The 14400-nt window shown below is 39.5% G+C and overlaps 3 protein-coding genes across 6 annotated transcripts in view; 2 read left to right on the forward strand and 1 right to left on the reverse strand.

Moving 5' to 3' along the window:
- The window catches only part of LOC143027141 (methylthioribose-1-phosphate isomerase), a 21614-nt gene extending 16584 nt beyond the window's left edge, over positions 1-5030 (forward strand). The window contains exons 5-6 of the mRNA XM_076188197.1: positions 3283-3439; positions 3589-5030. Of these exons, the coding sequence (XP_076044312.1) occupies positions 3283-3439; positions 3589-3704 (273 nt within the window). The 3' untranslated portion in view covers positions 3705-5030. The remainder of the gene's footprint in view (positions 1-3282; positions 3440-3588) is intronic.
- The window catches only part of LOC143027143 (uncharacterized), a 20444-nt gene extending 10886 nt beyond the window's left edge, over positions 1-9558 (reverse strand). Inside the window, exons 1-3 of one of the 3 annotated variants that reach the window (XM_076188201.1) lie at positions 9329-9558; positions 7042-7281; positions 3762-5035 (exon numbers count right to left, since the gene is read on the reverse strand). In XM_076188201.1, the coding sequence (XP_076044316.1) occupies positions 4981-5035; positions 7042-7281; positions 9329-9489 (456 nt within the window). In that variant the 5' untranslated portion in view covers positions 9490-9558 and the 3' untranslated portion in view covers positions 3762-4980. Of the gene's footprint in view, positions 1-3761; positions 5036-7041; positions 7282-9328 lie in introns of those variants that run through there. The other 2 variants (XM_076188204.1, XM_076188202.1) reach the window with 2 other exon arrangements.
- A 586-nt stretch (positions 9559-10144) lies between these two features.
- The window catches only part of Snr1 (SWI/SNF related, matrix associated, actin dependent regulator of chromatin, subfamily b, member 1), a 34968-nt gene continuing 30712 nt past the window's right edge, over positions 10145-14400 (forward strand). For both annotated transcript variants that reach the window (XM_076188205.1, XM_076188206.1), the window contains exon 1: positions 10145-10293. In XM_076188205.1, coding sequence (XP_076044320.1) covers positions 10216-10293 — 78 coding nt within the window. In that variant the 5' untranslated portion in view covers positions 10145-10215. The remainder of the gene's footprint in view (positions 10294-14400) is intronic.

Raw genomic sequence — 14400 nt, forward strand, 5'->3', positions numbered from 1 at the left:
CAAACTGAATGAGGAAACAGTGAGTGCAAAAATTATACAAGAATTTAAGATCAAAGTGGATGCTGAAAGATACAAAAGCGGGTCACTATGAGCTCTCTTCCTGTAAAATACAACTAGGTAAATGCACACACACACACTTGTGTTTACCCATTCACTTAGTAGTAGTAGAAACAAGAGGACATGCAAAGAAATTAAAGAAAGACAGTTACAGAAGAGACCTGAAAAAGAACGGTTTCCCGCACAGAGTGATCGATGTCTGGAATGGGCTGAACAGTGAAACAGTAAATGCCAGAACTATACACGAGTTCAAAACTAAACTTGATGTGGAGAGATACGAAAACGGGTCACAATGAGCATAGCTCCCGTCCCGTAAAATACAACTAGGTAAATACAGGCAAGAGAGACTCAGTTTTAGGAAAGCAGATTACTTAGGGTTGAGAAAACTCTTTGAAGAAACAAACTGGGAGGAATTCATGAATACTACAGGAATAAAGAGGAAATGGGAATTTTTCTCGACATTTACAACCTAGAAGTGAACAAACATGTTACAAAGACTAGAGAAAGGAAGAAGCAAAAACAGGATTGGTTTAACAAAAAGTGTGAGATTGTGAAAAAAGGCCAGAGATGAGGCTTGGGTAAAATGGAGAAAGAAAAGAAGCAATAAAACAAAAGAAGTTTACAAACAAGTTAGGGATGACTATACCAGAATTCGCAGGAAGAAAGTAATTTTGAAAATGTAGTAGAAAAATGAAAAAAAATTATCTAAAACTGTTTTACAGGTTCATAAATGGTTAATTGAGACACTGAAGAAATCACCAATTTAATAGTAGATGGTAAGGTCTTTGAAGAGGCCTCAGCTCAGGCAGAAATAATGAATGAAGGTTTCCAATTGGTCTTCACAAAAGAGCGCAACTTTTTAGAGAAGAGCGTGGGGAGCAATAAACCAGGTTTAGCATATATAAATGTAGAAATTAGGGAAGTGCTCAATCACCTGGAATCATTGGTTGTGATAAAAGCTTCAGAACCTGACAGGATCTCAAACTGGTTACTTAAAGAATGTACATACATACATACATATACCAAGGCTTTTTCCCCCTTCCAAGGGAGGTAGCCAAAAAGGGAAAGGCATAAAAACACTCCCACCCATTTCATCCCCAAATACACTCCACACCCCTCCCACCCTTCCTCTCATCTGAGCACCTCCTGGATGACGGGTCATCCCTGCACCCCGCCCACCGCCCTGGGTCAGAAGCAGTGTCGCAAGACACAGTACATCCACAGCAAGGCCGCTTCATTTAATCGGCGACCCCCCCTCTCCGTCCCCCTTTGCATATAAGGAGAGGACGGGGAGAAATCCCTTCGGGCTGCGTCAAAATTTACTCACACATACTACCCCACCCCCCACCCCCCCGCCCATTCCTCCTCATGCAGTCACAACATCATCCATATACAACCATTCTCCACTCACCTCTGTCTTCCGTCCTCTCCCTTCCTTAACAGACATTCCCCTCTTCCCCAAAGCCCCCTTCACCCCATCCATCCACCTCATCCTAGGACGTCCCCTCATGTTCACTCCCTCCACATCTGCCTTCCATACCTCTTTTACTAGTCTTTCTTCACTCATTCTTTCCATGTGTCCAAACCATCCTAATATTCTTTCATCAACCCTCTCTCCCAAATCCTTTTTCACCCCTGTTCTCCTCCTCACCTCCTCATTTCTCACTCTATCTAGCCTAGTAACCCCCGCCATACTTCTCAGACACCTCATCTCAAACACATTCAAACTCCTTCTCTCTTCTTCTCTTATGTTCCACGTTTCTGCCCCATACAGTGCTGTTGGCACAATCACTCCTTCATACAGTCTCCTCTTCGCATCCATTCCCAAATGTCTATTTCTCATTACACTCTTTAAACCACCAAGGCATTTACTCGCTTCTCTCAATCTACATTCTACCTCCACCTTCACTCCACCTTTTCCTGCTACACTTGCACCCAAGTATCTAAAACTATCCACTTCCTCCAGTCGCTCTCCCTTAATGTTCACTTCCAGTCTACTGCCACTTTCACCCCTTGTACATCTCATCACCTTACTTTTACCCACATTTATCTTTAGCTTTCTTCTATCACATACTCTCCCAAACTCTGCCACCAGCTTCCTCAATCCCTCCTCTGACCCTGCCACAAGCGCAGTGTCGTCCGCAAACAACAGCTGGCTCACTTCCCACTTTTCTCCATTTTCTTTAACCATCTCCAATCCCTGACTCACTACCCTAGCATTCACCTCTCGCACCACCCCATCCATGTATAAGTTGAACAGCCAGGGCGACATAACGCATCCTTGACGAAGTCCCACCTTTACTTCAAACCACTCACTCTCTCCATTTCCAATCCTAACACATGCTCTACTACTTAAAGAATGTAGGGAAGAATTAATGGGCAAGATCCATACTTATTACATGTTCATTGAAAGAATGCATTGTGCCACTTGATTGGAAAAGGGCAGACGTGGTGCCAATTCACAAAGGTGGAAACAAGGACATGCATATACCAATGGCTATTTCCTCCTTACAAGGGAAGTAGTCAAAAAACAAAGGCATAAAATCCACTCCCACCCATTCCATCCCCAGCCTGATAGATAAACCATATGAGGAGAGACTATAAGTAGTGGGTCTACCAACTTTGAAAGATCAAAGAGAAAGAGGTGACAAGATTACAGTGTTCAGGTCATTAAAGGGGATAGATTGCATTGATAGATGAGATCTGATTAAAGATGGGAGGGTATGAGGTCACAGAAGCAAATTAAGATCACATGTCAAAAAGATCTGGAGAAAGTTTTCCACATAGATGTATGTGTGGAATAGCTTAGATGATATAGCCCAAGCTCAAACAGTACATGAGTTCAAATCTAAATATGATAATTGGGAATCAAAGATATAGATTAAGTTGGAACCATACATGAATTTGAGTCTAGGTATGTTAGAAAAATAAAGAGTAGGAGATGGAATTCAATGGGCATTGCTCCTTTCCTGTATAATACAATTGGGTAAATATATAATTTCTCCTTAAGAGGCGTGAGGGAATTTGTTGTATCCTTTCCTGTCATTTGCTTTTGTAGGCTAATCTCACCATGTACTTGTTTTGGTAACCTACATGGGGAAATCCACCATAGATGAAAGAAAACTTTATACAGGATACATGAATACATAATGTACTAGTTGTTGGGTATTATATATATTCAATTTTAGTTGAATGCACATCTGTTTTTCTTTTCTCATATCGTAGCTTGCAGTACTGGCATCACATCATGGAGTTTCCTTTTATATATGTGCTCCCACCACTTCCATAGACTTCAACCTTGAGAGCGGTGAAGACATTCCCATTGAAGAAAGACCTCCTCTTGAAATGACATGCATAGGAGGTACACAAATAGCTGCTCCTGGTATGTCAGTCAATTTTTTGTTTTGTTTTCATCTTTCCTTTATTTGTGACTGTATATGTATACAAATTTCAGAAAACAGAACTAGATGAAAACATTAATTTCACATGTGTTGAGATTTATATTTTATATGCCCTTATCTGTTGTTCCAGGTATTAGGTGTTGGAATCCAGCCTTTGATGTGACCCCAAATAATCTCATCACAGGAATCGTTACTGAGAAGGGTGTATTTCCTCCTGCAGAACTTGTTAAATGCCAAAGTAAATAGTAGGATTCTTATATTTGAAAGGGGGGAAAAAAAAGTGTAGCTATTGAAAAGACATCATATAGTTAAAAGTAAACTTTATTGGTTACCCCAGTCAAAATCATTTTGTTAGTCTATTGCATAAAGAGGCAAGAAATAAATGCTAACACTATGTTTTAGCCACAGCATTAACTTTAAACATCCATGAGTCAGATCAAAAGTGATACAACATTTTACATTTACACATCATGCACTACACCTAATATTACCATCATCACATAGCCATGGCACTCCAGACCTTAAGAATATTATAAAGTAATGAGTATCAGGTATTACTTCAATGGTGACATCTTATTCCTGTTCCCAAATTTATGTCATTAATATCAAGAGCCAAGATAGTCATATGTTTGAAATTTGTGCTACACTAGTTGTGTATATCAAGCAGCAAATTCTTTAATACAGGATATTTAAGTATTTGAAGAATGAAGCTATATCTAGCATGCTTAGACACTGCAGTGTCTACTATTGCTGGCATTTGCCTTGCCACAAGGGATATTGACTTCAGCTTCCATTAAGGGGTTTTGAGGGCCTTCATTTCCTGTGAAAAAACAAAACAAAACATATATATATATATTTGTGTGTGTGTCCTTTTAATTGGCCACCCCCTTATTAGGGAGAAAGATCCCTTTGTGTGTGTGTGCGTATCTGACTCTTGAATAACTTAAGTAATTATCACAGCTTCATTTTAATGCAGACTAATATTTAAAGATATATATTTAATTAACATGGTTTTCTTGAGTTAATGCAAATTGACGTGTCCTTTACACATCAGCTGCAAGCGGCAGACTGTTCTGGGCAGTATTTACACAGTTTTATCATATGCACCCACATCAGAGATGTTCCCCCATGCTTTACTTGTATACATTGTGTAAATGCAGTAAAGTCCTCATTTATGTTAGTGTTACATTCATGAAACATGATAGAAGTTGATTTTGTACATAAACCTCGGGTCCATACATTTAATGCTTTATGTCAAAGCATATTATGGTATTTTTAACTATACATTACCATAAACTATGTACAATTGTGTTACCATATGAAGTTTGTATGTAAAATAAAAGCTTTTGAATTTAATTATTCTATTGATTTATTCAAATGCTTTCATTTTTATGTGTGTTCCAACTTTATTCACCACACAAGTCTCTTGTGTATTCGGTTGTGCTTGTGTGATATGGTGTGAAGGGTACAAGGGTTTGAGGGCTCTTGCATGGAACTGTACCTGTTATTCTAAAGTGCTGCTCTATGGGTAGGATTCTGGTTTCTGAGCTGACATTATTAACCTGGCAAAAATCACCCTACAAAAAAGAATTTAAGAAAATTAGAAAGAATACAAAGAGCAATGACAAAGATGGCCCCAACACTCTCAAACCTGACATATGAACAAAGAGAGGTCAAACTGGAATTGCCAACCCTGGAACAAAGAAGAGAATGAGGGGACCTACTAACCATCTACAGAATTATGAAAGGAAATGAGTGCCTTGATAGAGGAAAAACAAGAGGACATGCAATGAAACTCAAAAAGGATAACTACAGAAGAGATCTGAAAAAGAACAGCTTTCCACACAGAGTGACAGATATATGGAACAAACTGGATGAAGAAATGGTGTGTGCAAACACAATACAAGAATTTAAGAACAAACTTGAGGTTGTGAGATACAAAAACGGGTCACCACGAGCATAGCTCCCCTTCCCGTAAAATACAACTAGGTAAATACAGTATGTGTAAAATAGCAGCAAGGAACACTCAAGCCTACTTGAACAAACTGGAACAAAAGCTCAAAGATAAAAGACTCCAGCGCTTGGTCTTCAAGCTAAAAATTTCATATATCAATCAAAGTTGAAAGAATGGAAGACTCACCATAGAAATAAACTGTGACCTTACTCACACCAGACAACCATTAATTAAAAAAAGCACCTAATAGTAAAATTAAATGCCCAAATACTTACATTGGAAAAAAACCCAGATTGTAGGTGCAAATATAATATGTATATGATTCAGCCCATGTATCAAAGACCTGACAGCAAAAAATCAACATGAAAACAAATCTACCTGTGCTTTAATCCATCTCAAGCACTGACTCTGAACAACAGAAAGGAACTAATAACTACAAATAATTCATAAGTACCACCCTTGACTATGCTTCCACAGTATGGTTCCCAATAATCAGCGAGATAAACATATGCACCAAAACCACCCCTAATGAACACTTGCATATAGAAACCAAACTCCTCCCCATAGAACACTACATGAAAATGACAGGAACACAATTTTATGCCAGAATCCTAAACACCACACCCTTTACACTACATTTCACAAGCACCACCAACAGAAAAAAAAACAGCAGCATACTACTCAAACATCTACAACAATCTATCATATATACCAAATGAAACATCACACTTAGATCACTAAACAAGGCTTTCAAGACAGACCACCAAACTCAATACTCCAATAACCCCTAGACATAAGCACCAGAGAAAACCCTCCTAAACCTTGTAAGAGCCACACTAACATGCTTGCACTTGGGGCACCATCCAGTATTAAACCAGTACCAACACATACCAGACCTGGCTACAGATTCAAACTGCCCCAGATGCAATCACCACACAGGACAGAGAACACCTCATACTACAATATCCCACACTAACAGTCCCAATACAACACTACATCTTTCCTGAGTGACTTATGGTTCTACTTTGAGGCTGTTGCCAATTACCTAAAGGCTGCAGGTCTTCTGCAAGAGAGACCAGGGACAACAGATTGCATGACTGTGTAGCCAGTTATTATGCTATTTTTTTTATTGTTTGTAAGATATCTTTGTTTTTTTAATAGTATGTATCTATGGAAAGGTATTGAGTTTGACAATTCCTCTTGTATTTCTTCAGTAAATTCTGGCCATTTTTATTCTATTTACTTATTTGTTTATTTACTTATTTATTTATTATTTATTCAGTCTAAGTTTCATATTCTCTCTGCATGTTTTTTATGAGCTTCAACAGGAATTGACCTGAGGGGAGGTCATAAATCGTTTCCTATGTGGATTTGTTTTTGTTTGCTTGTGATGCTGTTTCAGTGTTTGATTTCTGATTGGATGTGTTTGGGTGTGGGTTTTGGTATGTGTTTGCTGCAAGTCCAATTTGTTGAGCATTAAACTATATCAATATAAAAAATCACAGATTAAAAATACTTTAATTGTATTTCATCTTTATGAACATAGTAATTCCATTTTCATCATTATTTCTAATAGTACCATATTTAAGGTTTTAGTATGCTTCACTTTGAAGTCATTTTTAACCTTACCTTTTCTTAACATGATTACTTTCATCACTGTTTTTATGATTTTCATTCTTTGTGTCAGAATTAACAGCTGCTGATCTAGAGGAGGAATCTACTTTGGAGCTACGTTTTCTTAATGTTTTTGAATCCAAACTTGAATCTTCATTATCACTGTTTCCTGGGCTATGTTTCCGTTTCTTCACTTCATCTTTGTCATTTTGTTCATTCTCTGAGTTTTCTGACGATTCACTACTCCCTCTAAACCTGAAAAGCGTAAGTGATTAATTACATATTCATTAGGTTATAATGAATGTTATCATAAAATTACTATACAATATAAAGTTATGGTGAGCTTGAAATGATACATGGTACACATAGACTAATAAGGAGTCATCAAATGGAGTAAAGATATATTAATGAATAGCCACATATGTGTACTCTCTATCCTTTGTTCTCAGAAACTGAACACTACATGTCACTTTAAAATGGAGAGACAAATCAGTGATGGGAAGCCCACTTGGTACGAAATAGACAAGATCTGCCAGTATGCTTTGGAAGAGTGACACTGTTTGTACCACAGCAGCACACAACAAAGTATGACAAAAAACTATGTAAATGTAGTCACAAAGAGGCACTAGTTTTGAAGTGCAGTCCCAACTAGGCCTATCCAGAAATACTATTTACTTTCTCTAAACCTTCCATGCTAGATACAGCGAAACAAATTACAAATCTGAATATTGTATAAATTGTTGGTCAATTATTTTTTAAATTTAATGTCTGAAATTGGTCACCAAGGGAAAAGTTGGATGTAAATTGTTTCCAGGCTAGGCAACTTTTGACTGCACTCCCAAGTTCATAACAACACAGATACCTACAAAGTAAAAGTGAATTTTCAAGCATTACACCTAATTAAAACATTCTAAATTTCAATATATTTTTTTAATATCGACCTGTCGCCCTTACATCACATATTGTCAAAGTAATTGAGAAATGTGTAAGGGACAAGCTGTTCACCTACCTTGAGGTGAATAACCTCATCAAAGAGAATCAACATGGCTTCAGGAAAGGTCGATCATGCCTTTCAAACCTACTGGCACACTATGACTGGCTACTTCGGAACCTGTCGGAGGGGAGAAATGTTGACGTAGTATTCCTAGACTTTGCTAAAGCCTTCGACAAGGTGGACCATGGTGTCCTCCTCCATAAGGCAAGGGATCTAGGAATCTCGGGGAAGCTAGGAGTCTGGCTCTTCAACTTTCTGACAGACCGTACACAAGCAGTCGCAGTCGATGGTGTGAAGTCAACCGAATCCAAGGTAATAAGCGGAGTACCACAAGGATCTGTGCTTGGCCCCCTCCTATTCCTTGTCCATATGAATGACATAAATAGTAGGGTGGACTCAACCCTCCTGTCTTTTGCCGACGACACCCACATCAGCCATGCTGTGCGAGAAAGTGGGGATGTGCAACATCTACAAGACGATCTCAACTCAGTTTATGCATGGGCCAACAACAGCAACATGCAATTCAATGATGAGAAGTTCGAGGTCTTGAGATATGGCACAAATCAAGGCATTAAAGACGACACTGAGCTGCACACGGAGAGAGGTATGAAAATCACACCAAAAGCCCATGTGAAAAGCCTGGGCATTCACTTAAGTGATGATGCCACTTTCCAACACCACATCATGCACTCAGTAAATAGAGCAAGAGGGATGGCCAGCTGGGTCCTAAGGACCTTCTCCTCAAGAGAGGTTCAAGTGATGCTTACCCTCTGGAAGTCGCTTATCCAACCGATACTGGACTATTGTAGCCAACTCTGGTCACCACACAAATGCGGAGACATCCAGATGCTTGAAGGTGTCCAACGGAACTACTTCAACAGCTTCAAACATGCACTGGACAGGTTCCTGCGGAAGGTACCAGACGAGCCTCCAGTGCCAGGCTACACTGCCATAAGTAGGTTCTCTCAAAACACACTACCAGACCAACTGACCCTCGCAAGGAAGGACAACAGGACTGGCAGCAGCGGTAGTCCACTACGGCTGTGAGGATCGACCTCAGAACTTCACTAAGTAAACTAAGTAAGTAAGTAATATCCGTATACTATAATACTAGTCACCTTCATACTCCTGTATGCCAGATTACTCCCTTACATTATTGTCACTATAGTGCATACAGTACACACTAAGGTAAAATGGTAATACTTAAATGAAACATTGACATTCCGTATCTGCGTTAATGCTAAAAGGAATTCCATTACTACCAACACCTGCCTGTTGTAAGACAAGGACAAACTAGATTGAACCTACCTCCTCTTGGGTTTTTCTTTATTATTTTCTAAAAACGACTGTATTGTGCTGATCATATCATCAACTTGTTTGTGTTGTGCAAGAAGCGTGGCATGTAATGCTTCATCGTCAACATCCTTGGCCATGGCCATTAATTTTGCGTCTTCACTTGACGTCTCCATTCCTCGAACCGCGAAATACAGCGTAAACAAATAAATAATCAAGCTTCTACCTGCCTCCCACTTGTCTGCCCCTCCATCCACCCATAAGAAATACACCATAAAACAGAAACTACTACCTTAAATCTAAGAATTATTTAAACAACCATTAACATGAATAGATATTAATATTTCAATTTTAATGAAGCCTTTACAATATAACAAAAATCCCATGGATAAAATATTTTGTTGTTGTTAACCCCCAATAAATGTTAAGATATACATGCACATACATATATTTATAATAACAGTTATCAATAGATACTAGTGGAATGCCTTTGAACAAAAATAGGTTTGAGGGAGACTATTGGAAGTGGTATCAGAAGTCCTGTAAGGCAATGCGAATTTATGGGACCAACAAAATCGCACTGTTTAGAGACGCGTTAGACTCGATGTATTCAAAATAAAAGAAAATTAATGCTAACTTCAAGTTAAGGCTGATATGCAATTATTTCTATTGTAAGTTTTTCTCATAAACAGATGGGAAAATAAAGCATTCCTATATTGAGTTATCGATATCAAAACAAAAAAGAAATTGCACTCCTATGACGCAGAAAAATCAATAATGAGAATATGCTTCCCACTTATAATGGACATGCAACTAATATAAAAAAATAATTTGAATTAGAAATGTATACGACAGTCTAACATTGAGGAGTGTTCGATGCATCGGCTTTGTTTACATTCAAGATGGCGAAGACCTATGGAGATAAACCTGTCAGTTTTCAACTTGAAGAAAATGGAGAGTTCTGGTGTATCGGGTCTGAGGTAATATTCTATACATAACATATGTATATATCAGTCACAGGAGTTATCATAAACGAGATGCGATAGGTATATAATATAAAAGTACAGCAATGGTACATTTTCACAATCGGCGTCTGTTGAGATGGCGACATTTGAATGGCTTACCAAAATATCTTCGTCGACTTATGTGGACTTACCTACTTGCAAACGTTCTAAAAGATGCTTAATGGGCTTGTGACTATAGCTATATATATTCTGACATGTAGTAGTGTATGATAGCTTTATTCTTCAAATGACAAATGAATGATTGTCCAGGCATTTTTCAAAAGCTTTTCAACTCTGGGTGTTATTTTCGTTTTGACTGAATGTGAGCATAAAAGTTGTGCACACCTACGCGGTGTAACATTAGAAATTTAAATATTAATTTTGTAAATGAAAATACATGAACGTAATATGCGATTTTCTTGGCAGAAATAAATAACAAAAAACCGCTAGCGGCTAGGATACCATGTCTTGGATCATTTACTTACTTACTTGGTGATGATGGAATGTGCAGACATGGCTTAACAGGCCAAGGCTATGACTATAAACACCCTAGAGCTTGCAGCAGACTTGTGGAACATGGAACCACAGGCAAGCGTGGATGCAAGAAGGGGGAAAACTGTAATAAATTTCACTCAGGTTTCTGCAAAAATTTATAGACTAGACATGAATGCCTTAACGACGCTTGTCAATATTTTCACATCAAGGGCACAAGGAGAAACATCAAAACAGTCGGCAACAAACAGACACCAAGAACAAAGGAAGCACAAAAACAAGCTAGGGTAAATCCTAACACACAAGAGTCCCCAAATACAAATATCCCAGAACTTCTGCAAGGACTAAATTTTTTAGAATTGACGAAAGGCATGCAGCCCAGCATGGAGGTTTGATCTAAACCGTGACAGTCCAAGGAATGTTACTCTCGAACATCATGAGAGACAGAAACAAGACAGGCTGGCCACAACAAGTACTACCCAACCAGATGTGTCAGCAATTCCCGTGGCTCGCAGCAGTGACCACCCCCTAGAAAACATCATTTCGGGCAATATACAAGGCCTTTACCATAAATCAAACCAAACAAAAGTATCATTCCTGCAAGAGCTAGCAGCTCTAGAAGACCCCATGTTTATTGCCCTCACAGAAACACCCCTACATAAAGAAGTAAGAAATTGTGAAATTAACATAGAAAATTACACCCCATTCAGGGCAGACAGAGATGGTAGGAGTCATGGAAGAGCTATACTATACATAAGAAATGACCTTTCCCCAGGCACAGAACAAATCTTAACCATCTCAGACAGCCATATAGAACAAATAGGTTTCCATGTCTCCTACCTAGACTTAATAGTCATAAACTACTACTGGCCACCTAGGTGCCCCCCCACAAAAGTTCAAGTTAGCAATGGACAAGGTGACAAAGACACTGGAAGATTACCCACCTCCCACCCCAGACATTATACTGTGTGGAGATTTCAATTTTCCAAACATCCAGTGGCCAGAGAGTATCATCTCAGGAAACACACAGGAGGATCAAGTACAAGCAAGAGCCCTACTAGAAATGGCTGAAAGAACCCTTCTCACTCAACAAATAACAACACCCACCAGAATGAATAACATCCTGGACCTGTACTTCACAAACAACCATGACTCAGTGACTGCTTACTGTACGGAGGAAACCATGTTCTCTGATCACAAATTAATAATAAACTCGGTGCACAAGAAAAACAGGATGGGGGCAACAAAAAGTAGCAACTCGATACCCTTCGCTGCATATAACTTCTTCAGCAAACATATTGAGTGGTTTAAAGTCAATAAACACATCAAAGACATTGATTGGAATCAAGTTATGGAGGATGATGACCCCAACACTATGCTCCAAGTCTTGCTTGGCAAGCTACTAGAGCTATGCCACCGTACATCCCAAAAAGAAAAGCCAAGGGAAATAGCCACGCCAACATACCCCAATATAGGTGAATACTAATGAGGAAAAGAACGAAGCTCAACAAATGGCTCTCAAAAACATATAGTGACATAAGCAAAGCAGCAATTCAGAAAAAAATAAAAAGAATTGAAGAAAATGTATTTCTATCTCACACAGACCAAAGAGTACGAGAGGAAAACCAGGCAGTAAATAAGATCAAGAATAACCCCAAATACTTTTTCGGTTACTGCAAAAGATACTCCAAAACAGAGACACAGATTGGTCCATTGAAAAATGTCAAAGGGATCATAGAAAAGGATCGTGCTGCAACCTGTGACCTGCTATTGCAACAATATAACAGTGTCTTTAGCTCCCCATGTCAGCACGAAATTGTACACAACTCAGGAGAATTTTTTGCAGAGTCCTAACCAGCAGCAAATCACCAACTTGGACTATACAGAGGAAGACATAAAAGAACTAAAGCCAAATGCAGCTGATGGAGTACCAGCCATGCTACTTCTGAAGTGTAGAAACTCCCTGGCAAAACCACTACTCAGACTATGGAGAAGGTCCCTAGACACAGGAGTAATCCCAGAGCTCCTCAAAACTGCCACTGTGTCCCCATTATACAAGTGTGGGGATAGATGCACCCCTAAAAACTATAGGCCAGTTGCTCTGACATCACACCTGATCAAAATCTTTGAAAAGAATGTTCGCAATAGAATAGTGAAATACATGGAGGACAACCAACACGGCTTCAGAAAAGGAAGATCCTGCTTATCAAAGCTCCTGGTTCATCATGACTGGGTCCTACACAACCTAGCTGAGGGAAAGAATGTAGATGTAGTGTTCCTTGATTTTGGGAAGGCCTTTGATAAGGTGGACCATGGCAGACTGTTACACAAACTCAAGGACCTCGGCATCACAGGGAAATTGGGTGTGTGGATTCATGCGTTTCTCACAAGATGCCACCAGACAGTCTCGGTAGGAGGGACCAAATTACAAAAAGCACAAGTGATCAGAGGTGTACCTCAAGGCTCTGTATTGGGCCCACTCCTATTTCTGATCTATATGGGGACATAAATGAGGGAGTGAATGGCTCTAGCCTCTCCTTATTTGCCGATGACACCAGCTTGAGCTTACCAATCACAAATACCGAAGATGTACCTAACCTCCAGAGAGATCTAAATACTGTCTATGCCTGGGCCTCAAGAAATAGTATGGTCTTCAATGAAGAAAAATTTGAAATAATGCAACATGGCCAACATCAAGAAATAAAAACTAACACAAAACTACTCACAGAAGGAGGCCATGAAATCAGCGCACTACAGACTGCCAAATGTCTGGGGGTACATCTGGGAGAAGACTGCACCTTGAATCACCATATAGCCGACACGGTGAGAAGAGCAACAGGGATGACAGGTTGGGTACTCAGAACCTTCTTTACCAGGGAACCCAAAATAATGTTGACCCTTTGGAACACCATGATACAGCCACTCTCAGACTACTGTAGCCAGCTGTGGTTACCTCACAAATGGGGAGAAATTCAGCAGCTGGAGGCTGTCCAACAGTCCTACACCAGGCAAATCAGAGGAATGCGGGATTTAAACTACTGGGAACATCTCAAAAAGTTGGGGCTCTACTCTCAACAATGAAGAAGAGACTGGTATCGTGCCATCTACATGTGGGAGGTAATTGAAGGAAAGGTATCTAATCCAGCACCCGATTCCCTGCAGCCTTACAGAACTGAAAGATCAGGGAAGAAAATAACAAGAAAAACCTTACCAACCAGAGCTCCTGAAAGGACCAAAACCCTGCTAGTGAATAGCCGGAGCCATGAGGGTCCAAAGATCTTTAATGCCCTCCCGAGGGATATAAGAGATATTACCAACTGTACAGTAGGCAGACTCAAGGCTGGACTGGACAAGTTCCTTTCAGCAGTACCTGATGAACCACCTGTACCAGGCTTCACTGCCGAATGCCGGTCAACAAACACCATACCAGACCAGGTGGCCTTAAAGGAATTGAACGCCAAGAATGGTAACAGTGGTGGATCACCATGGCTGTGAAGAGGTCTTCTAGAAATCTCCAAGTAAATCCAAGTACAAGTAAATCTTTAGAATTTGAGGTACCAAATTACTAAATATAGATTAGGATATGTAAGT

Source organism: Oratosquilla oratoria, chromosome 7 (assembly GCF_046742065.1).
Source record: "Oratosquilla oratoria isolate Oo_2021 chromosome 7, ASM4674206v1, whole genome shotgun sequence".
Classification (NCBI taxonomy): Eukaryota; Metazoa; Arthropoda; class Malacostraca; order Stomatopoda; family Squillidae; genus Oratosquilla; species Oratosquilla oratoria.